The sequence below is a fragment of the Rhynchophorus ferrugineus genome, unplaced genomic scaffold (genome assembly GCF_030347505.1).
Source record: "Rhynchophorus ferrugineus isolate W39M unplaced genomic scaffold, kcgeb_rfMv2 rfM2, whole genome shotgun sequence".
In the NCBI taxonomy this organism is placed as follows: domain Eukaryota; kingdom Metazoa; phylum Arthropoda; class Insecta; order Coleoptera; family Curculionidae; genus Rhynchophorus; species Rhynchophorus ferrugineus.
In genome coordinates this window covers 19,835,817-19,863,746 of record NW_027472581.1, presented here as the reverse complement: position 1 = coordinate 19,863,746, position 27,930 = coordinate 19,835,817, and the positions used below count along the sequence as shown (strand labels likewise).

Here is a 27,930-nt window from a genome sequence, read left to right as displayed (position 1 = left end):
ATATAAAGAAGTTGGAAGCGTGCAAGAGCGTCCCGAACCTGACAAAGGCATTACGTAAGATGAAAGTTTTAGATCCGCTCGAAGTTCTTTGAGGAGTTAATGTTGTGAATATTCGAGTATATTTTGACTTGACTAATTATAATTAAAAAAGCATAATGGGTAATTAATTTGATTTAAACAAAACTAATTTATTAGGTGCTTATATTGCATCTTATATTAGATTATGTTTAGTACAATGTTAGTTTACAAATTAATTTATTACTACGTGTTCGTACAGTTTGGTTCGCTCTAATCTCCTGATGTCCTGCGCGTTATCCAATAGTTGTATTACTTCCACGCTGCTGTGATTTAGTAAGATTCCATATTTTAGGGCGATTTTGTTTTGTTTTGGATAACATTGTTAATCCAGTTCTTCGTTTGTTTCCTAAAGATAAGCTAATATAAGGATTTTAATTTGCCAGCATTAGTCTGCTAATCGGTTACATGTTTTAGAGCAACCCCATATTTCCAATAAGTACAAATAGGCTGTATAACTGACAAATAAACCAGTTTCTTTTGATCTTAAGTGAAATTGGGAGTATTTATCGACTAACCAATACAGTTTATTTGATTTTGAGTCTGATCTGCTCTGCTTTTTGTATAACGTGATGTTTTTACATTCAAAAATAATTTTAATGTCATACATTTTATGATTAAAAATACTAACTATCCTGCTGTGTGTGTCTGTGTTCCTGCTTATTTTGATACTCTTCTATATTCATCAAATAGATCCATCAAATTCATAAATACATAACACGTTCGCTGCCGAACAGGTCAATTGAAAAGTCCTCGGCCTGAGACATAGATGGTGCTACTAGAATTAAATATTATCATAAAATGTTTTTTAGTTAGTCCTAACCCTCAAAAGATGAGTGTATAAATTTGACAGCTCTCAAATTAGAAAAAAATTTCGCGTGTTGATAAAATATTGCTTTTTGAAGGGAAAAAATACAGTTGAAGCAAAAACTTGGCTTGATGCCGACTTTCCGGATATTGCCCCAGGAAAATCAATCATTAAGGATTGGTATGCTTAGATGTGGTGAAATGACCACCAAAGGCGGTGAAAGCAGCGGACGTCCAAAAGAGGTTGTTAACGACGAACACATTAAAAAAATTCATGAAATGATTTCGGATGACCGTAAATTGAAACTAAATCAAATAGGAGACACACTAAAGATATCAACTGAACGTGTACATCATATCATTCACGAATATTTGGGTATGAGAAAGCTCTGTGCAAAGTGGGTGCCGCGCAAACTTACTTTTGACCAAAAACAACGACGAGTTGATGATTCGGAGCAGTGTTTGAAAATGATCAAGTGTAATAAACCCGAGTTTTTGCACTCCGAATTCAATCGACAGTCATCCGAGTGGACTACACAAGATGAACCCGCTCCAAACCGTGGGAAAATGCAGCAGTCGGTTGGCAAGGTTATGGCGTCTGTGTTTTGGGATGCGCATGGAATAATTTTCATTGATTACCTTAAAAAAGGAAGGACCATCAACAGCTACTAATACATAGCGTTATTGAACCGTTTGTAGGACGAAATCGCCGAAAAACACCACATTTAAAGAAAAAGAAACTGCTGCTTCACGAAGACAATGAACCGTATCAAAAATCCATGAATTGGACTTCGAATTGCTTCCTAATCCATCGTATTCTCCAGACTTGGCCCCCAGCAACTATTTCCTGTTCTCAGATCTCAAAAGAATGTTCTCTGGGAAGAAATTTTCGTTGAATGAAGAGGTGATTGCCGAAACTTAGGCCTATTTTGAAGCAAAGGACAAATAATACTACAAAAATGGTATCGAATCACCCCTGAAGGGAATTATGTTGAATAAAAAAATAATTTTGCCAAAATAATATGTTTTACTATGGTAGGTCGGGGACTTTTCAATTGACCTATTAAGCAAGATGAGTGCGGGTTAAATACATCGGTATGTATTATCCTAAATTAAAATTAAAATGCTTCTAGAATATACAAGTTCGTGTGGTCTGGTTCGCTCTAATCTCCTGATGTCCTGCGCATTATCCAATAGTTGTATTACTTCCATGCTGCTGTGGTATAGTAATTTTATTACATTCGGCAGCGTTAGTTTGTTGGTCGGTTTGATGTTCTAGTACAACCCCATATTTCCAATAAGCCCAAATAGGCTGTATAATCGACAAATAAAAAATATTTATTTTGATTATTACAAGTTATTTGATTTTGAGTCATGGCTCTGCTTTTTGTATAACGGGATGGGACATATTACGTGTTTGAGTTAATTCGCAGTGTTATTACCTAATTTGAATATTATATATTTTATGATTAAAAATACTAACCATCGCTAGCTATTATTTTTGCCCATTTTTCGGGATAATCTGCCGGGTTCCTATTTCCTTTGGTTTTACAAATTTATAACAAGATACACTCTTCTATTTTCAACAAATGAATTCATAAATGCTTAAGAAGATCATCCATGACAAATTTGATGAAGACACACACCCGTTAAAAGGTGAAAACCAGTTACAGAGAAAAAATATAATACCTGCACATCAGTGTCTGTTACGATTGTCCAGGTAGTATCACCGACATTACAAAAAAGCCTTCGAAGAGGAAAAAGCCTGTTTAACTATATTCTAAGACGCAGCGCAAGCCTTCGATAAAGTATGGCATAAAGTAGGGAAGGAGAAAAAATATCCATATTTTTCGATATTTTTTCAAAATAAATTAAATATAATTTTGAATAAAACTTTAACATTGGTACTTAATTTTAAACATATACTTTTTAAAATATTTAGAAAAATTTAAATCATTTTAAGCTAATATCTCACTATCTTTATTTTTTTATTGAAAATATCATTATATATTTTGTGAAATATCGATATTTTTTATACTTGTTGCAAAAAATATATCGATATTTTTTTTCTCCGATATATCGAAATATCGATATTTTTTTCGGTAGCCAACACCCCTAGCATAAAGGACTGATGTATAAACTCTATAAAATAAGTTCATATTGAATTAGAGTATAATAAGACTGTTCAAATACCAATAACTAAGAATAATACTATTATAACAAACAGTAATGATGCTAAGTACCTTAAGAAGAATCTTGATGCAAAACTTCGTTGGAAGGAGCATATTAAAAAGAAAAAAAAAAGAGCTCGAATTAAAATTTAAAAAAAAATGGTTATTTAGAAGAAAATCTAAATTATTCGTACATAACAAGTCAATTGAAAAGCCCCCGGCCTACCATAGTAACAGATATTTTTTTTTGGCAAAATTAGTTTTTTTTATTCAACATTATTCCCTTCAAGATACACTGATTATAGCGACCCTCCAACTTTTAGATACTATTTTTGTAGTACGATTTGTCCGTTGCTTCAAAATAGGCCTCAATTTCGGTGATCACTTTTTCATTCGACGAAAATTTCTTCCCAGCTAGCATTCTTTTAAGATCTGAAAACAGGAAATAGTCGCTGGTGGCCAATCTGGAGAATACGGTGGATGAGGAAGTAATTCGAAGCCCAATTCATGGATTTTTGTCATCGTTTTCACAGGCTTGTGACACGGTGCATTGTCTTCGTGAAGCAGCACATTCTTTTTCTTCAAATGCAGCCGTTTTCCGACGATTTCGTCCTTCAAACGGTCCCGTAAAACTATGCAATAGTCGCTGTTGATGGTCCTTCCTTTTTCAAGGTAGTCAACGAAAATTATTCCATGCGTATCCCAAAATACAAACGCCATAATCTTGCCAGTAAATATACAGTCTAAATATGTATAATGCGAATTATGAGCAACCTATTAATTCTTTGTCTGGTCCACTATCCAGTAGATGTTTTCCAACAATTGTAAATAATATTATTACAGAAAAAATAGTTGATGCGTAATTAACATTTGCCATTTTCTTCGTATCCATTCCATTCCCACAAAGTTTCCAAACAGAACACCAACGCAACGACTTTATAATAAACTTTGACCTAAAAACATTCTTCTTTGTTACTTCAGTTAAAAAAAAACTTTTCACTTTGCCCTTATTAGTAAACTCAGACATCCAATAAAAGTTCAAGGAAGCCCACTCTATCACTTAAATAAATAGCATCAGTATTTTCGCGAACCGCTATTATCTCGGGGCGCAATCCCGTTCGAAAAGATTGCATGCACAAACAATAAACACACCCTCCTCTCTACGTGCCATCAGCTTCCCAACTAGGTCCAACCAACAACTTTCCGACTTCGTTAACGCCATTATAACTCCGTATAAAAGAACAACATGCTTCCGGCATTATAATAACTTAATTTAACTCGGGGGAAATTACGCGAATATTTGTAACACGTTGTTCCGCTGCCTCGGAAAAAGAACATAATATATTTTTATATTTTCCGTTTTTCTCTCGGCCACAAGTTCATGACGAAGAGATGACTCCTTTATACCGCAACTTAACCGGATTAGTGTTACTGTTTTATGTTTATTTTATCAAAGCCAACATTTCGGTTATTTTATTAGTTTTATCTGGTCTTAGTTTTAGAAACGATATTTCCAACGATATCTATATTATAGAGATATTGGACTTAATCTTGTTGAGCCAAAATAGCAAAACAGAATGACCTCAAATGAATGTTACAATGTGACTTCGATAATCCTAACCTTCATTAAATATTCCTCTATGATTGACTCAAATATATAGTGAGCCCAACAAAACAACACAAAACACATAATATATTGCTAACGACAGTTTGTGAAAATGTAAAGTGCGTTTTAAACATAGAACATAATTTTCCTTCCATTTTCTAACCTAGTTTAAAAAAATAGAATCCTGTCTAACGCGCCGAAAGTTGTAAATGAATCAGACCATAAAATTTAATTTGCGTTGGTACTAGTGGATCATGTTGCTAAATATCTGTCTTGTCTGCAAAATCATTAAGACATCGGTGATAATAATTAGAGGTTATAAACCGAAAAATGTTGTAAACCAAAATTCTAAGTTAAGATGCGGTAATGCGTGCATTAACTGTTTTTATTGGACGGGCATTCAAGATATATTGTATAAAATAGATAAAATTAAACAAATGATGCTCACTATCGTTATAAAAATGTATCTTCCGTATGTTTATGTCCAAAAAACTAAAGAAGTTGATAATAAATTGGCTTAAAATTCTGACAATATTGAAATTTAATATTTTCTTATATATATTGATATTATTCTGTTATACAACGGAAACAAAAAAATGTTTTATGCTGACTTAATTTGTTGATAAAATTGGTCAACAATGGTTTTTGTTGCTACTCATTTAATAGCAGTTTTAAATACTTTAATACTATGTACGTAATATGAATAGTTTTACAATATTGGTTGGTTCTTTTTTAATATTCATGTTATCTCAAAAACTGCGGTATGAGCTGCAAATAACAAGTAACATAATATCAAACTTTAATTGAAAATTGTTACTGATCGTTTATTTTTAGTGTTTATGTACATTGAAGTTGAAATACCGAGAAAAAATAATGACAAACTTATGTTATACTTTAGAGAACACAAAACCTTTAGAAGCTTATAATGCTCGAAATCTTCAATCTTCATCAAAGTCTGAATTTGAGCATCAATAACATATTTTAACTTAACTAATTATATTGGCTTTATGATAATTGTGGGTTCTCTCGAGAGCAACACATATTATTTCCAGTAAATTTCCTCCGCTCTACTATCTCATAGATAAATAAAGCAAAAGTATTTTGTGTAGCCATCTTGCTGACCAAGTAAGTTAACCATTTTAATAATTAAATGAACACAAACCGACCAATATCCGACAATCATGTTCATTGTAAATAATTTTCGTATTCTTAATAAATGCATTCGCAGAAAGCGAATTTCAACCAGATAACAAACACTAAATAACAATTAATAATTCTTGTTTTAAAGTGCTGTCTAAAACTGGAAATTATTTTAAATATATATATTATTTTATATATTAAACATAAAATAGACAATCTTAATAATATTTCATTATTTTCATAAATATATTTATCACAGCTGGACATTTGTCATGTTAATACTCGTTATAAGAATTATAATTACAATTCTCAGTTAATTTTAGTAAAATTTCCTCCAAATCTCTTATTTGGGTTGTATATTAGATATTAGATACTTGCACCTGCTTTTATCAATTGGTGAAAGTCATGGATTAGTCCAGAAGAGTTATACAAGTCTTGCCATGGATATCGTGGCATCAGTAAGGTGTAGTATATTACGAGCTGCTAAAACCACATAAAACTGTTACTGAGATGCCTACCGATGCCAATTGAACAAATCAAATGACATATTGATATACATAGTGCAAAAGTTGTGAAGGAAGGTGATGTTGTAATTCGAATGGAAAGTTATTTCTCAACCAGTGTAATCACCAGACCCAGCGCCTTCTGATTACCACTTATTCAGATCGATACAGCACAATTTGCCCAGTATACGGTGTCGAAGAAGTGTGAATATGGACGGATTGGATTGCTTCTAAATCAACATTATTCTAGTCGAACATTACAATATCAGCCAAAAGAAACTTCCACCTTCATTTAAACCAAGTCGAATTATGGTTGAAAACATGACGTATCAAAGCAAATGATCAACCCAGGTGACATTCATCCTTTGTAGAAGGACTTGTCCCCAGTAAAAATGAATAACTATGAACTCTCAAAAGCAGACAAGGTTAAATATCTGGGAATACATTCTGATAAACGTTTAACATAGAAAAACATATAGTGACAAAACAGCTTGGGCTTAAACTAAGCTAAATCTAAATTATCTTTAGATAATAAGGTTTTGCTGTAGGGATGTCGAAAAAATATCCATATTTTTTGCCGATATTTAAAAAAAAAAGATATTTCTTAACCATTATAAAAATGTATTTTGGTGCTTACTTTTAAAGAATTTTTTAATTATCGTTGATATTACAAAAAAATGTGATATTTTTTTCCTCCTATATATCGATATATTTTTATAAGATCGAAAACGATATATCGATATTTATCTCTGCCTAGGCCCATTTTGACCTATGGTATTGAACTGTGGGGTACTACTAGGAAATCTAACACAGTTATCCTTCAGAGGTTCCAGAATAAAGTAGTGGAAATCATTGTCGATGCCTTATATTACGCCTCCAACAAACTAATTCACTAATGCACTCACTAAACAGTTAAATGTGCGCGATGACAGTGAAGTGTGTAGGCTCAAACGCATACCACCATACGAACTGATTAATCGATACATATAGTGAGATATAATATGCAGAATAAGTTAGGCTAGACTTCAGAGTACGGTAGAATAGTCTCTAGAATAAGACTTAGATTATAAGTTTGCACAGCAGATCACCTAGTGAAGCGATCTTCTACATATCAGTATAGTTATATTGTATAACGGAAATATAAAAAATATTTATTGCCCACGGGTAGACTGTTGAAGTTATAGACAGATATGCAAAAGTTGTAGAAAATTATGGATATTTTGATTGATCTATGTACATTAATATTTTTCTTAATAAATATATTTTTATAATTAAAATTGCTTATAATACTTGCAAATACATAATATTTAATATAAATTATAAATGAAGCAAGCGCTGAATCCTCTTAAGAAATTCTAATATAAAAATAGAAATAATATTTCTCCAAATAATAAATTAACATAAATAAAAACTATGGAATTTAATTTCGGATGAATTATATTCCAGACCTTCGCAGATAGTTTACTTTGACGTATAATGAAGGCATAAACTCCTTGCTAAAACCGTTAATCCGAAAGTTCCGCCATACATGACAATTCCTTGACGAGACGCCGATTTATTAAAATTAAATCTGGATATTTCGCCCTAAACCGCTTAAATATTACTTGATATTCCGAATGGTGGAAATGAAGCTCCTCGGAAATTCAATTTTGCGCAACGTACGGCGGAGCCTCATTGTAACTGGGGGGATTAAACCAGCGCTCGGTCCGACTGAACAACAGGAAATTCGTTGTTTTGTCGAAAATATTTCAAATGGGGAAGAAACGCCGCCAGTCCGCGTTCAAAGATTTCTATTTGTTTTGGGGAAAATAGTTTTTTTGCCGTTTTGTTTGAATTTTCAATGGATATAATCTTAGGTAATACATATTTTCAATTAGGGGGAAATTAAGGGTCTTTATTCTCCAATGATTTTTGTTCGATTATAATATCTAAGAGCCAGATTGGACACTGGAAATAAGTTTATAATAGAAAGATTATACAAGCGAAAAGGAGCACCAAATAAATATGTTCGTTCTTAAAGAAAATTCTGATCACTTACGCAACAAAATAGTTTTTAAAGACCTTTAAAGTTAAACATAAATGTTTCTATTATATATATATATATATATATATATATATATATAAAAATAAATTTATGACCATGTCCCAGCAGGATTCGAACCCACAACTAGTAGGTGGACTGTCCCGTCGCTTTTACTACTGCGCCGCCAAGCCGGCTATTAATGTATTTTGTTTTTAAAGCTTATATATATATATATATATATATATATATATATATACATATATATATATATATACCATAATCAGTAATTTATTGATGATTTGAGATGGTCTTCTTTCTTTTTCAATAGATACCCATGATACCCTTCGTAGCATAAAAATTGTTAAATAATATGGAAAAACTATTTTACATTTAGTGAGGGATAATATTCTATAAATATAATAATATTTAACATAAAAAATCAACAATGCTATCAGAATATTATTTTTTAATATATTACTCTTCAGAATATATACCAAAGTTTGGGTAAAACTAAAAATTACAATCGAGAAAACAATACAATGTCATATTACTGATCGTATACACAGCAAATATTTTAAAGTGCATTAACGTGTAAACACAAGTCATTAACTATAGGTCAAGAATTGTACCTAAAACATAAAGTAAAACCCGTTCAATTAAAATGACATTGATCTAAATATTTGGACTTGTCTGCTTTCATCTTTTTTAAAGGGCATGGTTTTTGTGTCTGAAATATATTTCAGCATAGTTAAAAAAACATTTCATCTCTGAAACAACAATAAAATGATTACTAAAATACTATATAATTATGTACCATTCAACAAATATAAATTATCACTAATCTATAAAATCCTACAAGGACATACATTTTGTATTGCCAACTAAAGGTAATACTTTTATATGTCTACAGAATGCAGCATTTTCTTCTGAGGAAATACAACTCAATACAAAATTGTAAATGTTTGAAACCTCTACAGAAATTTACAATAGAACACCAAAGTTGTATAAACAAGAGTCTTGACATGACATCTTCAAATGAACTATATTTTAATTTTTTATCAGTATTTTCTTTCTTGTCAGGAGTTTGTTACATCACTGGTCATACTTACATTAATTTGATATTAATTAAAATAACATTAAAATGGTACATATTATTATATAAATTGTTTTTCTGGAAAACTCTGCACATGTTATCGAAAAGTGATTCATAAAATATTTTAATGTTTGATTAATATTTTATTTTAAGAAGTGATTAAAGTATGCTTATAAACAAAAGATTACGTGCCTCCCTCTTGACCAAGAGTTCCAGAACGAAACTGAATACGCAACGAATTTATTTTTCTAATAATAAAATAGAATGGTTGAGAATAATAGGCCACTAATTAGGTGAAAAAATCGAGAGCTATCCACTAAAAATTTAGGTTTCTTTTTTGTGTCTTAATATTTGTTTAAATTACAATAGGACGACAATAAAGGTATGCTTAATTATATGGATTGTGTAGATGAATTGTGGAAGACTCTACTTGCAATTCGATATTAGCTCCACGTGACTTCTGCTCTTGATATTAACTTAGTTTCTTTTATAATTGTTATATTATTTCACATGTTATATATATATGCCATGATTAATTGACAGTCGAATATTCAGACTGCGATATTTTTATAAATTATTTTTCAATTGTTTATCTTTATCAAACACTAATCTTTAATATGTGACATATTGTTTAGATTTCGTAAAATGTAAGTAGAAAATGATGTAAGTATTAAGGCTTATAAGTGATAGCAGCTGTTGACTGTTGAAAATCAAAATGAGAACCTTTTGAAAGTTACCATTTAAGGACAAATTTATCAACGAATAAAGTATCAAGGGTCATCATCAATCAGTGAATAATATTCGTGTGTTGCATGCTTAATTAGCAGTTTATTGTATGACTTGTCGTCCCATAAGGAAACACAATTTTCTAGTTTTAAAATACATTACTTAATAAAAAAACCTCAATACATTTATTTCAGTGATATTCCAAGTCAGAGGGAGCTAAATATGTCGAATAGGGTGGATATTAGAACCACTCACAGTTTAATTCACTGATTTCCTCTTCCGTTAATCTGATTTGAAAACTTATCGGAAGTATGAAAACCGCCGTTATTTTTCATTTTTAAGTTTTATGATATAAAAACTATTGTATATTTATTAGGGTGAATACTGTTGGATTTCGAGTCGATAAAATTCAGCTTCTTTAGGGGTGATCCAAGAATCGACCCAATTTAGATTACCTTCTAAAGAATAAAACTGCTGTTCAACCAAACTTGTGTGCCATTGACTGGAAAACATTAAAATGCAAAGAAGCAATATCTAGATAATATGGCGGGTTGGAGAGGATGTCCATTGTAGCCTTTCAAAATAAATTTTAATCTATTGAGTCATATGCGGACATGCATCGTCATGTAACAAGATTACACTGTAATACCTTTCTTGATATAGCCGTCATTTCTTCATCTTTTAATGCAGGTTCAAATGCATAAGCTGAGATTGATAGCAATAGCTATTAAAAAGCTCTTTATTTTTGCCTTTGGAGCAGTTACCAAAATGGGAAATGCTGCTCGACATTTCAAGGCTTTAATTTATATGGTTGACAAAGTCGGTGTTGAACCATTCCCAAAACTATTAATCCATAGAAAATGAATTTGTTGGATCATTTCTAATGAATGGGCATGACCTTTCTTAGTTTGGCAACAACCTTACTTTTTTTACTTCCTTTTTTGTTTTAGAACGCTCTTTGTCTTCACGCTGATCATTTGATTTAAACCCCTTCAGTAATCAAAAGCAAAAATTATTTTCCACAAATGGCGTTTATAGTGCTCGAAGCTACGCATGTTTACTAATTGAAATGTAACGTAATATCGGGAAAACTGTATCTGTATAAAAAAAAAGTAGCCGTTTCATTGGTCGAATTTATGCTTCTGAACTTCACTCACATCACAATTTCTTTACAAATCTTACGTATAGTGATGAAATGATTTTTTTAATCTCTTTTAAATTGGTATCTAAGTTAAAGTGACAAGGTATTTCCTTAATTAAAGATGAATTGCCCTTTATACATTTTCAATAATTGTTCAGGAATTTACCTTAGTGTTCCTTCAAATTATCATTCATCTTTAAAAATGTAGCAACGTCCATTCCCATAAATCATCAGATAATTTTACTCCAGATAGGATACAGAAATTCAAAAGTAGTGTGCACTTGAACTGTATAAAGTGCATAAAAATTGAGAACTATGGAAAATAAATTCCGGTTAAAGGTAACCAATTCGTGAACTCTAAAAACGACAAATTAAACGTATCCTCCGGATAATGCATGCTATTTGTGGTAGTCGCCGACAAACTAGCTATCATCCAAAATAGATTTAGCATGATTTAGGCAAATCCCGGTACCGGCGAATCTCGACAAAGCGAAGAAGTATTCCCTGAATGCATAATACAGGCCAGCGACAATCCTACGTTCGCTACGGGTTAAATCTTCCGCAAAATACGAAATTCCGCTTGTAAGACCGACCGACTCAGCACTTGGGCATGTTAAAAATGTAATTCGAACGTTACACGAATATCAGTTGCAATGGATTAAATAGTTTAATAGTTCTGTTCCAGTCATGAACTGAAATTGTAGGGAATTCAGTTTAATGGGAACTTTGTTGGAACTCGCCTGGTTTTAATGGCCGTAACTATTCGAGGTACAGGTGCAGAATTGGTTCGACAATTTATTAAAATCGAAAAATGTACGCCCAATAACTAAATAAAATAAAATATACACATATAAGTAAAATAATGACTTCTCTTTAAACCTAATCTTCTATATTTTAGAGCTTTAGAGGTCTGCAATTATTAGCATTTTAACTATTCAATAGTCAGAAAAACTATCGAATGCACGCTTACGGATGTGACATATTCTAATCGTAACAAAACACAATTTTTATACAGAAAAAGAGAGATATATATGTTCAGATCTCTGTGTTGTAAATATCTTTTAATTTTATATGATTTTACATTAACAAGGGGCCGTATAACATTTAAAATATAAAATTAACTTTCTTACATTAGATTTGTAAAAAAGAATGGAAAATGATTCCAAATATATTTTATATTATTTTTAAATTTCGAAAGTAATAAAGTCATAATATAATAAATGTAATTGGTTATTATTTTTTTATTGAATTGTGTGTTTCCGAATGTTTTTTTTCTTTTTTTCAATCATGACATCAGCAAGACAGAAACTATATGTCTTCGTTTTCCTAACAATTTTATGAAAAAACAGGAAAGAGGTAATTTCTGGGTAATACGGTTTTGATTTTATTAGTGTTACTTTTAATTTGTAAAAAAGCACTTGAATAATGGCCTCAAAAATGTTTTTAATATTTTGATAAAATTTAGATTACAATTTTTTAATAATACAACTTAACAAAAATTCATATGTTAATCCAATTATGGTCCAAAATATCAGTGAACTCTGATTGTGACTCAATGAGTAATTAGTTACATCGAACGGAAGAGATAATGAGAGCCCCCTTCTGCCGCTGAAATGCGTTAAGAGGTAAGTATTGATACTACTGCGTAGGTTGCTGCGGTTTAATTGAAAATATTTTTGAGTTTTGCATTTGCTCTTAATATTAGTATGAAAACTGTAGCTAAACTATGTCAAAAGGTGTTTGGGTGTGACATGTTTGGGTGGGTTATATGTCATGTAGATTTTTGTAACACTGTAACAGGTTAATTGAAAAGTTCCCGGCCTGACACATAGATGACGCTACTAGGATTAAATCCAGATGTTTTTTAGTTAACCCTAACCCGTATAAATTTGACATCTGTTGGATCATTAGTTTGTGAATTATAGCATTTTGAGTGAGGCAACCTTTGTTATTGTGAAAAAAATGCATAAAAATTAATTTCGCGTGTTGATAAAATATTGCTTTTTGAAGGGAAAAATACAGTTGAAGCAAAAATTTGGCTTATGCTGCTCCAGGAAAATCAATAATCAAGGATTGTTATGCTAAGTTTAGACGTGATAAAATGAGCACCGAACGTGAACACAATGAACGACCAAAAGAGGTTGTTACAGACGAAAACATTAAAAAAATCCACAACATTACTTTGAATAAACGTAAATTGAAATTGAATGAAATAGCATACACTCTAAAGATATCAACTGAACGTGTACATCATATCATTCACGAATATTTGGGTATGAGAAAGCTCTGTGCAAAGTGGGTGCCGCGCGAGCTCACTTTTGACCAACGACAAAGACGAGTTGATGTTTCGGAGCAGTGTTTGAAGATGATCAAACATAATAAACCCGAGTTTTTGCGTTGATATGTGACAATGGATGAAACATGGCTCCATCATTTCACTCCGAAGTCCAATCGACAGTCCATGAATTCGGCTTCGAATTACTTCCTAATCCACCGTATTCTCCAGATCTGGCTCCCAGCAACTATTTCCTGTTCTCAGATCTTAAAAGAATCTCGCTGGGAAGAAATATTCATCGAATGAAGAGGTGATAGATGAAGCTGAAGCCTATTTTGAAGCTAAGGACAAATCGTACTACAAAAATGGTATCGAAAAGTTGGAGGGTCGCTATAATCAGTGTACCATTCTTGAAGGGAATTGTGGTGAACAAAAAAAACTAATTTTGCTAAAAAAATGTGTTTTAGCATGGTAGGCCGGGTACTTTTCAATTCACCTGTTAGATTAGATGGCAGAAAAATACGGTAACAGAGTATTACGTCTTCCTCGTTAACATTGCATATTTAAACCTATTAAATTAATTAATGGTTAAGAAAGATGTACAATGAAGAACTATTTGGATTTGCGTAAAGAAACATTGTCTACAATAACACTTTCGGTATGGATAAACCACATCAGACACACAGAAGCAGATAATGACTGAGCGACACCGTGACATCAAAAACACACCTAGAACTCTGGATAGGTAGTGTAGAAGAAAAAAGGTAGGTAGAGCTCAATGAAAATTAAATGAGACAATTTTATAATACAAACTATTATGGCTGTATAATTAACCGTAGTTTAAGACGTTATATCAATGTTATCTTGGACCGACTATATGTTAAGACATAAACATTGTTAAATAACGAAAATAAAACCACTTACCAATTAAATGGCCCTTGTAAATATGTGACGTGTCGACGTTCAAGGGACCATTATCGGTGTACACCTCCATATGTTCGTTGAACACATCTACGTCCCGTTTCAGCCGCAATCGAAAACTACGTCCATGGGCGGCAAATGACAGGTGCACATGATTGTCCGGCGACACCGACCGCCTGATACGCATATGCGCCCCGTGCACTTCTTTGGTGTCATAACTGAGCGGTTCGTAATGACTAATGTACTCATTTAATCGATTATCTGTAACAAAAATTAATCACATTAATACAAACGCAACATTTTAGATTGTTCAAGAAATTCCGAATTCTGTTCGTCATAGGTAAAATTAATAAAATACATGAAGAAAGAAGAAAGAAAGTGGGGTATGATTTTGGAATACAAAATATATTTTGTTCTTTGATTACCTTCAAACTAGAAAAGTTATAAACTCTAGCATTAGTATTGCGAACATTTGAAAAAGTCAATTACAAAATTCGTGAAAAAAAATCTGGCCACTAAAATGCCGCTCTTGCTCATGCAGTTAAAAAAATTCTTTCACATAAATTACCGTTAAAGTTAAAATCATCGTTATTAAGTGCAACTTATTAATTTAAAACTAAATGTCAAAAAAAGGGAAGGTCATTACCTCGGGAATTCATTTCGGGATCAAACTCCGTACGAAAATGCACCATTCCAAGGATGTTCACCCCTTAATGTGATAACGCCCAATTGCCAGTCAATTCATATGTAAAAATACATAGTAATGCAAATAATAAATAATTAAAACAATATTACATGGTTTATTTTTATCAATGATTGGACCTTTATTGTGAAAGTAGGGAACTTGATGTTTTCCATAAAATATTATCAATCGATAGTCATTTGTTTTTCAGATGACCAATGTATGTTACGTCATATAATTACAACAAGCTTTTGAACGGGTATGGCATTTGGGATTAATCTGTAAGATGAGCAAATTGTTACCGCGTAACTATTGTCAATTGCTGGAGTCATATTTATTCGGAAGAAAATTTAGGGTATCGCACGAAATGGCGTTCTCGACATATAAAAATATCTCGGCTGGAGTTCCACAAGGTAGCGTCTTAGGACCTCTCCTGTATCTGCTCTACACTGCTGACATTCCAACAACAAAAGAAACACTTCTTGGAACCTTTGCTGACGACACAGTTACTATGACAAAAGATATATCTCTGCCTAGGGCAATAGAAAAAGTGCAAGTGGCAGTCAACCTAATCTACAAATGGACGAAAGATTGGAAAATTCAACTTAGTAGCTCTAAATTTGTCCACGTTAATTTTGCATTAAGGCGAAATAATAAAAACTTAATCATATCACTCAATGGATGCCCGATTCCTCAAGCAGAATCAGCAAAATACCTTGGAATCCATGTTGACGGTAGATTAAATTGGAAGCATCATGTTAGACAAAAAGCAAAACAAATTAGAACCAAAATAAAACAACTATACTGGTTAGTCGGAAGATACTCTCATCTTGATCTAAAATCAAAGAGGTCGATCTATAATACAATTATAAAGCCAATTTGGACCTATGGGGTGCAAATATGGGGTTGCACTAAAAATTCAAATCAGTTAATCATACACCGCTGTCAAAACAAGATTCTTCGATTGATTACCAATGCCTATCGCTATGCAACCAATGAAGAACTGCACGATGACCTGGAAATCAAATGGATTTGTGAAGTTATCCAAGATTTCACCTTGAAACACGAAAGAAGATTACTAAATCATACTAACGTGGAAGTAATACAACTGCTGGACAGCGCGCAGGATGTCAGGAGATTGAAACAAACAAAACCATACGAACTTGTGTGAATATTTAGTGTGTAATATTAGTGTAAACTATAGCTATAAGTTAATAATTAATAAGTAATTATAATTTTATAATTGAGGAATACATACTGATGTATTTTCTCGCACTCGTCTTGCTTGTTAATTAATCCAAGTACATAGGAAAATTAGTAATAAATTAGTTGTAAATTAAGATTGTACTAAGCGTATCTAATAAAGATGTTATAAAAATATATAATTACAACACAACAAATTAAGAGCCATTTATATGGTAGAAACTTATTTTTATATCTACCAGTTAATTCGTTTGAGAAAAAAGAATATGCCCTGAAAAGGGTTTTTTTCAATTCAAATTATTTTTAGAGATATAGCTGTTAGTGACGCGGCATCTAAAAACAAAACTTTAAGGGCGTCTTTCTCCAAATTGATTTAAATGAAAATTGGTGTGAGCTTTCCCTATTCATTCTCTATTGCATCAAAAAAAGTCAAACAAAAAACATTCGAAAAATAAGAATTTTCTTAATCAGTTTTTGTTATTTTCAAATCTTTTCAAAATAGTAAAAATCGATTTTTTCAAATTTCAAGACTAGAATACCCCCTTAAATTGTGTTGTTATTTCATTTTATCTTATAATACACTTACGACTGCAATCAAGAAACTAAATTAATGACAATTAATTAAAAACATTTTAGAAAAACTAATAAAAAATAAATTATTGCAAGAACAATGTCCTTTCAAGAGTTTAATTGGTAAATGTTATCAATATTTAATAAAATTTCATTATTTCCAGACTATATATACTTCATCAAATTAATATTTAATAAAGGCAATTAATGATGGAACTAATTCGCAGTTATTAAATATGCCATATATATAATTTCTCCACTATGTTCTATTTGTATCAAGGAGACAGTTATCAATTGCCTTTTTAAAATGAAAAATTAACTTTTCCTTCGTGTGAAAGTAAACTACAATGTGTAACGTTTACATTTCTCTCTAATTTATAAGATTTACATCGACTAGGAGACTGGATAAAAAGAGTTCAGAGCAACTGCGAAGCATACAAATACTTTCTTCGCGATAATCGCGACAATTTTGCTTTTACTGTGAACTAAACGATTATTAACGACTCGACCTCGAGTGCAATCTAGAAAAATCACGGCAACAAGTCAACGTAAAAACAAACTGATTCGTAGCGGTGACAGGTCGTAATTATGCTGCAACGGCAGCAATTACATCTTTATTGCAACGAGTCATTCGTATGGAACCCGCGACCTAGTTACCCAGAAATAAACGAGTAAATACAAAACAATAAAAAAAAGAACAATACGTTCAAATGAATATCGTTTTTCATTCCTCTTATTTATCACGTATGAATAAAACGTGGTCTGTGTGGGCTGGGTGAAATGTGGTGATTAATAGTAATAATGTAGCATATAAGAAAAAAATGAAAAAATGTGAAAAGTACGAAAAGAAGATTATTCAAAATTCAGTTCATGTACTCTCAGATAAACCATAAAACTGTTAGGGTAGACAATTAACAAGTTAATTGAAAAGTTTTTCGGGAAAATAAGTCTTTTTATTCAACTTAACACCCTTTAAGGGTGATACACTTATTATAGCGACCCTTCAACATTTCGATACCATTTTTGTAGTACGATTTGCCATTTGTTTCAAAATATGCCTCAGTTTCGGCGATCACCTCTTGATTCGACGAAAATGCCTTCCCGGCGAGCATTCTTTTGAGATCTCAGAACAGGAAATAGTCGCTGGGGGCCAGATCTGGAAAATACGGTCGATGAGGAAACTACTCGAAACCCAATTCATGGATTTTTGCCATCGTTTTCACTAACTTGTGACACAGTGCATTGTTTTGGTGAAGCACGACTTTCTTTTTCTTCAAATTCGGCGTTCGTTTTTCGGCGATTTCGTCCTTCAAACGGTCCAATAACGCTATGTAATAGTCGCTGTTGATGGTTCCTGCTTCAAGGTAGTCAATGAAAATTATTCCATGCGCATGCCAAAATAGAGACGCCATAACCTTGCCATCTGACCGTTCTATTTTCCCGTGCTTTGGAGCGGATTCATCATGTGCAGTCCACTCGGATGACTGTCGATTGGACTTCGGAGTGAAATGATGGAGCCATGTTTCATCCATTATCACGTATCGCAAAAACGCAAAAACTGTATACGTTTAGTTAATATCTTTAGAGTGTTTCTGCTATTTTATTCAATTTCAATTTACGCTCATGCAAAGTCATTTTGTGGATTTTTTAAATATTTTCGTCGGCAACAACTTCTTTTCGGCGGCCACTACGTTCATCGTCTTCCGTGCTCATTTCACCACGTCTAAACTTAGCATACCAATCCTTGATGGTTAATTTTCCTGGAGCAGTGTCCGGAAACTCGGCATCAAGCCAAGTTTTTGCTTCAACTGTATTATTTTCCTTCAAAAAGCAATATTTTATCAACAGGCGAAATTCCTTTTTTTCCGTTTTTTCAAAATAACAAAAGCTTCACTCAAAATGCAATAACTCACAAACTAATGATCCGACAGCTGTCAAATTTATACACGCATCATTTGAGGGTTTAGAGCTAACTAAAAAACAAATGGATTTAATTCTAGTAGCGCCATCTATGTGTCAGGGCGGGGATTTTTCTATTGACCTGTTATTCGGCGTTAAGTTGTATTAGATACAAGTTTAAAATAATTACCCGAATAATTGATTACATAGTGATTATAATAATGACGGAGCTGAATTATTATATCAAAGTCAACCATAACCAGGCATATTTCTAAGGAGTAATAATCATTATCAAAACAATTTCTTATTGTATGCTTCCAATTTTACAAGTTGCAATAAATCTCTATCGCGCTCGCTCTCTCCTTCGCGATTTCGATTTTATCTTGGGTCGAGAACACAAGACGTTCGGTTATAAATTTTTCAATGAGACGGTGGCTGGTTTCGTGATGTTTACATTCGATTTCGAATAGAATGTAGAAAACTGTTTATGAAACTTCGGCGTCTTACATTAAACGGGTACCCGGGTATCATTGAGAGAGCCGATTTGTTATTATGGTAAATGCTGCAATAACGGCATGTCGTTCATTTTTATTTATTTAAATAGAATAAACTTAGCCGTTGTTTGATCCCGTTCGCTTGGTAATACTGGGGAAAGAGGTCTGATTTGTTGATGTTGAAAAGTTTGGTAGTGCTCAGATTGTTTTTATAAAATGTTGTTCCGTATGCAATCGATATAATTAGATATACTGATTCAGCTCTTGTTTCAGCGATGATACATAACCATGATATATAAACCAAAAATGTATTTAGAAAATTTAAAATCTATTCACAAATAATTTTCGCTGAAATACTACCTGCTATTATTTTATAATTCATAATATGTCATTCATTATACTATTTTCTTTTGAATCTTTGTTTCTGTACTTATGGTAAGCAGTATGTTTTTTATAGGCTTTATTTAAAGTTTAAATTGGGGTTTAATTGCTACCTACAGTAAAATATAATTCCAAAAATGTGTGAGACAACGAGAATAAGATAATTAGAAAATAGTATAGGAAATAAATAGAAAAATTTGAAGAAGAGAAAAATAAGATAAAGAACTAAGAATTGTATTTATATGGTTTGCAAAATAAATGTTTTTTTTTAATTATTCATTATATTACTAGTCGTTGCAGAGTAACCTACAATATGTCTTTACAATAGCTTAAATCTAGGTATATATTTAGGAGGATCCATCGGTCGTAACTTAGTATCTAGACTAACAGCGTTTACTAGTAATCGCCCTGTGGTTGAAATTCGACCACAATTTATTCATTTAATCGTGTTTCTCTCATAATACAGTAAAGGAAATAATTTTAAAATGATATGCAACTAAAACTTATTTTCACAGTTATATGTTGTATGAAATGTTTTTGATATATAACATTAATTAAAATAATAAATGTGGGTCTATTAAATCATTAAAATTTATGCAAACAAACTACTTCAAGAACTGACACTCACTGAAAATTTTTAAATGAGACTTTCAATAATCAACAAAGTAAAATTACTACACCAGTGAACGTTATAACAAAGTATTATAAGTCAGATTATTTTCAGAGCTGTAACAACTACAAAATATCAAATATAGATGTACACGATCATTCTTTATTTTTATATAATAAACATAAATATAGAATAATAAAAGAAGTAATACAACAGAGAATATATGAATAAAACAATTTTGAAATTGATATTGTATTTCAGCATGTATAGTAAAATAATAACGAACAAAATTAGGTAATTTATTTTTTACAATTTAGAAATGTATATTAAATGCTAATCATTAAATGAGCTATTAATTTTTCAAAACGTATGCCCATAAAGATTCTAAGAATAAAATGTGACATATCTTATTGAAAGAATCGTTAAACACCTTAAAATGTATCAATGCTATAAAATGTTTACAAATTTACTATTAGTAATTCATATTTTTTTCTATTTGTACTATATGTCCCACCTATGCAAATTATGTAGTTAGTTTCATTGTAACTGCTGCGTACTTTCATTACCTCACTTCATTTAGTCTTCCATTCATATAGTTTTATCTATATTTCTCACTTAAAATATATTTTGCAAAAACTATAACTATTCCCTTGCATTTGTGGTATTACATGTTTAGAGTAGTTAAAGAATTGGCCTCAATACACTTCCTTGTGATATAGTTGTGCTATAGCTTCTTTTGTTGCAAAGCAGGCTTCCTCTTGCTTCCTCTTGAACATTCTGACTTTGATGTAAGCTTTTAATAGTTTAGTGTGTTGGTAATATTATCTGTAGCACATAAACTAGGTCCTTGTACCCTTATCAAAGGTTGGTGCTATATAATGCTGAACATACTTTTTATCTTCATAGGCCTTTTCAATGACACCTGTAATTCTGTTGTTGAATGTTTGTGAATATGCCCAAATTAATGTGTGTGAATTAAAGTTAAAGTATGTAGAACTGAAATTTAAGAAATAAAAATTAAAAATTGAATAATTAGAAATTAGGTATTAAACTTTTGGACTAGCAAATATATAATACAAATATATATTATAAAAATATAAATAAAAAACAGAGATTATACAAAAAATTTAAGAGCGTTTACATGTTTTATTTTTTATGTGCATTCTTTGCTATTGTTAATTCCGTAGGCTTATCCTAAATATTTACTGTGTCTATACGTTGCGTTTTATGTTTAGTATGCATACAATAGTTCGGTGTTTCCATAAAATCACTTAACAGATTCAATGCAGATAGCGTGTCTGGTGCGAGCTGAAAAAAATAATGTTTACGAAGATTGTGTGCATATATTGGATAATCAGTTCGATAGTTACAGTGAAAGAGATTGACTATCGAAAAGTAACTTACATAAAATGTTTGTCTTTTATATATTTAATTGACTAGCTTAATAAATAAAATAAATATTAATAGTCGAAATTGAATTTATTGTTTTCACAAAATATTCTTCCTTGGAATCAATGCACTTTTCCGTACCTTGCAACCAAATAACATAAGAAATTGACAACCACCGTCTATTTGCTTCTTCTGTGAACAGCTCCTGCTGGTTTCTCTTTGAATATTTTAAAGTACCCTTTTTACCAACGAGGGTCTATCTGGACTGGACCTACAGTTTGACGTGGACTCCGAACCACGGTCCTCGGCATTAAGCTTACCGACTGGCGAGTGACCAACTTAGAAATCATCCTAGAAGATATCCGGTCTTACCCAGCCTGGTTACTGGCGTAACTGGGATCATTTTCCTCGTCAGATTTTACACTTTGGTCTATGACCCAGCAGGCTTCAAACTCGCGACTATCGCAACAGGACTATCGCGTTTACCACTGCGCCAACCATTTGTTGGAAAACCAATACAGTCAAACTCTGTTTTGCTTCGGAATCAAAAGCATATATCCATGATTCCTAACCAGTGTGTCACCCCATTTTAAACATTTCCTTGCACCTATCGACACGAGCTATATTTTGAGTATTTGCTTTTATGGGACGCGAACGCGAACACACTTTTTAACGAACAAACGACCATGCAATATCTTATTGATATTGCCTATACTAATACCCAAAGATGGTTCAATGTCATATGATGACCTTACCTTGTGTACAGCATCGATGTTTTTGGTAAAATCACCGTCTAAAGGATAAAATTCAACAATACATTGTTATATGAATAAACCATATTCAAAGTACATTACGCATTTTCATAAAATTATCTCGATTAATTAGAAGTAATTCAAATTTGCAAATTCACCATCAATAGCAAAATTTGGAAAATCTCATGAAAAATAACGAAAAGACAACAACACAATCATACTGTAGTGTTAAATGTTTTATTATTGTATTTTTCTTTTTATTTCAAAGCAACATTACCTATGTTAACCTCATAAACATGATATATCCCAACTAGTGTGAAGCTATATTTTCAAAAGGGATCAAAAATAGTGACTCAAAATGACCCCAAATTTAATTCAAATTTGATTAAAAAATGATCAATATATTCCAATTAGCATAAAAGATTGTTCATATAAAGTAGGCATGAATTGCATGAATTGCATGTAAACTAAGCATTTTATATTAAAAAGAAAATAAAAAAGAGATAGATACGAAATTCGGATCAAATCTTTCGATATTATTTAAATATGAAGATGTCTGAAGAAATATATGGACCGGTGTGACTCTATATAGTTCTATGGAGATGTTAGCAAAACTGTTGTTAACATCCTCAAATATTTGGGAAATAAGTGTCCGAAAAGGTTAAGGATGCCGAAAACATCGATAGTTTTAAACAATATTATCGAATTTTCAGTTGAAAATCAAAATATCGATATTAAAAACCTATCGAACTATAATTTTGAGATTTGCTTATAATGCAGGTCCTTAGAAAAATATCAAAAAACTGGAGAAAGGACAAATGATGATCAGTATGTCAATATTGAAGCATTTCTGTGTGAGATTTTTTTCGAATTTTGTTACAGTTTACGTTAATATTGGTCAAATTATAGTGTTAACATTCTACATTTTCTTAACTACCTTTAGTGGTTCAACAATCTGGTCTGTGGGCAGTAAGCATTTCTTATGATACATTATTGACGAAAAATGGTAGTAGCTGTTGTAGTAGAACCAATAGTTGGATTCCCTCGGACCAAATAGATTTAAATATTGATTTGTACAGCAATATCTTGTTATTTAGGGATAACTATGATTTGCGTCGGGTAGACATCGTTTGGAAATGTTGTGATGCTATTATTTGATAATCATGAGATTTTTGTGGCCAGTCAATCAGCAGAATACAGAAGTTACAACAATGAACCCCGCACTTTACATTATAGAACTCCCGAATATATTAGATGAGTTCAGTGTGCTCATTAGCTTGATTTATAGTAAACTAGTCTAAATTGCTAAAATTTCACTAGCTGAAACTGCGGATGATGGAAAAAGTACTGTTATATAAAAGAATATATTTATTTGAGTTCACTTAAATTATTTTCGTTCTTCTTCCGAACCGATCTGAACTTTAGTTACTACACACATTTCAATCTATATATTACTGCATTACAAATCCTAATATTTCAGCTAATTTAGTCGCAGCAATAACGTGAAACAGACTGAAAGAACAAACCGTTTATCGCTCAGAAAGGAATGCAACTCAGTTATGTTTTATCCAATTATTTCTGTTGCAGCTTGGAAATACTTTGGAAGTTAGTAAAAGTCCAATACCGCAGGACATCAAGGGGGAGTAAAATCAAACCGGCAAATTTCACCCTCGGTAAACAACACAAGAAGCGCGCCCGTTCATTCCTTCCGCTCCGCTTGTCTAACCGCATTTTCGACGAAAACCGAATTTTAAGCTAATTGAGCCGAATAACTCCCAGTTTCAACCTCAAAGGCCTAGCCATCGTCCTTGTCTACTGCCGTTTTACTGCGCAATAGGTGGAGTGAACGTGTGGTTTTTACGACGACAACAAATTGCACAAAACCTTCTTACAACGTCGCTGGAATTAAACAATTCCGTGCAACGAGTGGAATACATACGGCTCGTTATTTTCAGTAACTCTGCAGTTACTTTTTCTACGTATTTAGGCGATTTATGCTAAAAAATATATCGTTTATCTTTGAATTTTGAGAAAACGTTATATACCATTATTTTTATCATTATGTGAAATTATACAGTACTAAAAGTGGTGATTTTGATGTCATTGACATCGGCCTGAAATACCGACGAAGTTTAAAGACAATTGCGGGACTTAATGGATAAAATCTTAACTCAAAAATTAAAAAAAAATCAGGATTTAAGACAGGATTTCAATTCAAAGGATTTGAAAGGAGAGAGAATGACTACCGCATGAATTGCCTGGAAATACTTTTCGAACACGGTTTCATTGCTCTCCCAGCAAAAATAAGAATATACTGTGGCATATTGTGACTTATGATGAAACGGGAATGTATTAAGACAAACAAAAGAGCAATAAGTCACCATCTACATCGATACTGAAACGGAATATTCAAAGCCATAAAGACGTGGTATGTAGAAGACTGGTGGTAGTATCTTGTGTAGTATATATTATGTGGTAGTTGATTGTGACTGATTATGAAAAAGGAATGTATTAAGACAAACAAAAGAGCAATAAGTCACCATCTACATCGACACTGAAACGGAATATTCATAGCCATAAAGACGTGGTATGTAGAAGACTGGTGGTAGCATCTTGTGTAGTATATATCATGTGGTAGTATATTGTGACTGATTATGAAAATGGATTATATTAAGACAAACAAAAGAGCAATAAGTCACCATCTACATCGATACTGAAACGGAATATTCAAAGCCATAAAGACGTGGTATGTAGAAGACTGGTGGTAGTATCTTGTGTAGTATATATTATGTGGTAGTTGATTGTGACTGATTATGAAAAAGGAATGTATTAAGACAAACAAAAGAGCAATAAGTCACCATCTACATCGATACTGAAACGGAATATTCATAGCCATAAAGACGTGGTATGTAGAAGACTGGTGGTAGTATCTTGTGTAGTATATATTATGTGGTAGTTGATTGTGACTGATTATGAAAAAGGAATGTATTAAGACAAACAAAAGAGCAATAAGTCACCATCTACATCGATACTGAAACGGAATATTCATAGCCATAAAGACGTGGTATGTAGAAGACTGGTGGTAGTATCTTGTGTAGTATATATTATGTGGTAGTTGATTGTGACTGATTATGAAAAAGGAATGTATTAAGACAAACAAAAGAGCAATAAGTCACCATCTACATCGATACTGAAACGGAATATTCATAGCCATAAAGACGTGGTATGTAGAAGACTGGTGGTAGCATCTTGTGTAGTATATATCATGTGGTAGTATATTGTGACTGATTATGAAAATGGATTATATTAAGACAAACAAAAGAGCAATAAGTCACCATCTACATCGATACTGAAACGGAATATTCAAAGCCATAAAGACGTGGTATGTAGAAGACTGGTGGTAGTATCTTGTGTAGTATATATTATGTGGTAGTTGATTGTGACTGATTATGAAAAAGGAATGTATTAAGACAAACAAAAGAGCAATAAGTCACCATCTACATCGACACTGAAACGGAATATTCATAGCCATAAAGACGTGGTATGTAGAAGACTGGTGGTAGCATCTTGTGTAGTATATATCATGTGGTAGTATATTGTGACTGATTATGAAAATGGATTATATTAAGACAAACAAAAGAGCAATAAGTCACCATCTACATCGATACTGAAACGGAATATTCAAAGCCATAAAGACGTGGTATGTAGAAGACTGGTGGTAGTATCTTGTGTAGTATATATTATGTGGTAGTTGATTGTGACTGATTATGAAAAAGGAATGTATTAAGACAAACAAAAGAGCAATAAGTCACCATCTACATCGATACTGAAACGGAATATTCATAGCCATAAAGACGTGGTATGTAGAAGACTGGTGGTAGCATCTTGTGTAGTATATATCATGTGGTAGTATATTGTGACTGATTATGAAAATGGAATCGGGAATGTATTAAGACAAACAAAAGAGCAATAAGTCACCATCTACATCGATACTGAAACGGAATATTCATAGCCATAAAGACGTGGTATGTAGAAGACTGGTGGTAGTATCTTGTGTAGTATATATTATGTGGTAGTTGATTGTGACTGATTATGAAAAAGGAATGTATTAAGACAAACAAAAGAGCAATAAGTCACCATCTACATCGATACTGAAACGGAATATTCATAGCCATAAAGACGTGGTATGTAGAAGACTAGTGGTGGTATCTTGTGTAGTATATATTATGTGGTAGTATATTGTGACTGATTATGAAAACGGAGTGTATTAACACAAACAAAAGAGCAATAAGTCACCATCTACATCGACACTGAAACGGAATATTCATAGCCATAAAGATGTGGTATGTAGAAGACTAGTGATAGCACTGAGTAACAGGCGCAAATATTGCAAGATAACACTCAGCGATGCGTTTTAAGATGTATGAAAGATACAGTGTTGTAGCTCTGGGAAGTCCTGCTCCAATATCCAGCCTACTCAACAGACATAGTGCCTTCGAAATGCTGCGCAAAGTGTAAAAATTGATAGATGATTGAATCGCTGCCAAACATTATTATTTCGACACGGTATCGCCATATTACCATAAATATGTGAAAAAGTTATAGAAAACAAATTACAAGAAACTAAATAAATAATAAAGACGATCACAATAACATCCATTTAATTATTTTGTTGTGATTGATTCTTATAACCGGAAAATATTGAAAAGATTAAAAAATCCTGGATACTACTGGTTTCGCTTGTGAATTTAAAGGATTTTCGGATCCACATCAAAACACACCCAAAAACAGAACAGAATCACATCAGAATTCAAATTCAACTATATAATATCTTTAAACTGAATGCAAATTTTTTTCTTAATTTTTAAACTTTAAATTTAAACTGAAACTTCAAAAATCGGATACATGAATGTCGTTAATACAAAATATGAAAATGCTGTCGTGGAAAACTCTCAAAATTATTTGTTCTGTAACAGTCGATTATCAATTTATACAATTTAAATCAACAAATTCTAAAAAGTATTCGGTAATGGTCCTTCAGTGCTTATCTAAAGTTTCAAAAATTAATAATTAGAAATATTTAATTAAATATTTGATAACAATACATATCGCTCTCGAACATTATAACCTATACTGAAACATAGTTATGTTATTGAAATGGCTTGTCGAGAATATATAATATATAAGTCGCAAGTTGGTTATAATATTATTAAGTTGATTTAATAACTAATGATATTTTTATCTCACAGTATGTCACAAAATGAACCTGTTTTGCTCAGATCAATATTTTGTGCCCCAAACTAGGGATGCGGCTTAAGAGGGAGATATCGATATTTCACAAAAGATATACGGATATTAAAATAATAATAATACAAATATTTCTCTAATACAACTCTAAATATTTTAAAAAGCATCAATACTTTTAATAAATCCTTAAAATTAAATACTCAAATTCATAATACATTTAAA

General features: G+C 32.0%; 1 protein-coding gene across 4 annotated transcripts in view; it reads right to left on the bottom strand.

Moving 5' to 3' along the window:
• The window catches only part of kuz (zinc-dependent metalloprotease kuz), a 346,072-nt gene that overhangs the window by 49,895 nt on the left and 268,247 nt on the right, over positions 1-27,930 (bottom strand). For all 4 annotated transcript variants that reach the window (XM_076394150.1, XM_076394154.1, XM_076394151.1 and 1 more), the window contains exon 2: positions 14,485-14,742. In XM_076394150.1, the coding sequence (XP_076250265.1) occupies positions 14,485-14,742 (258 nt within the window). The remainder of the gene's footprint in view (positions 1-14,484; positions 14,743-27,930) is intronic.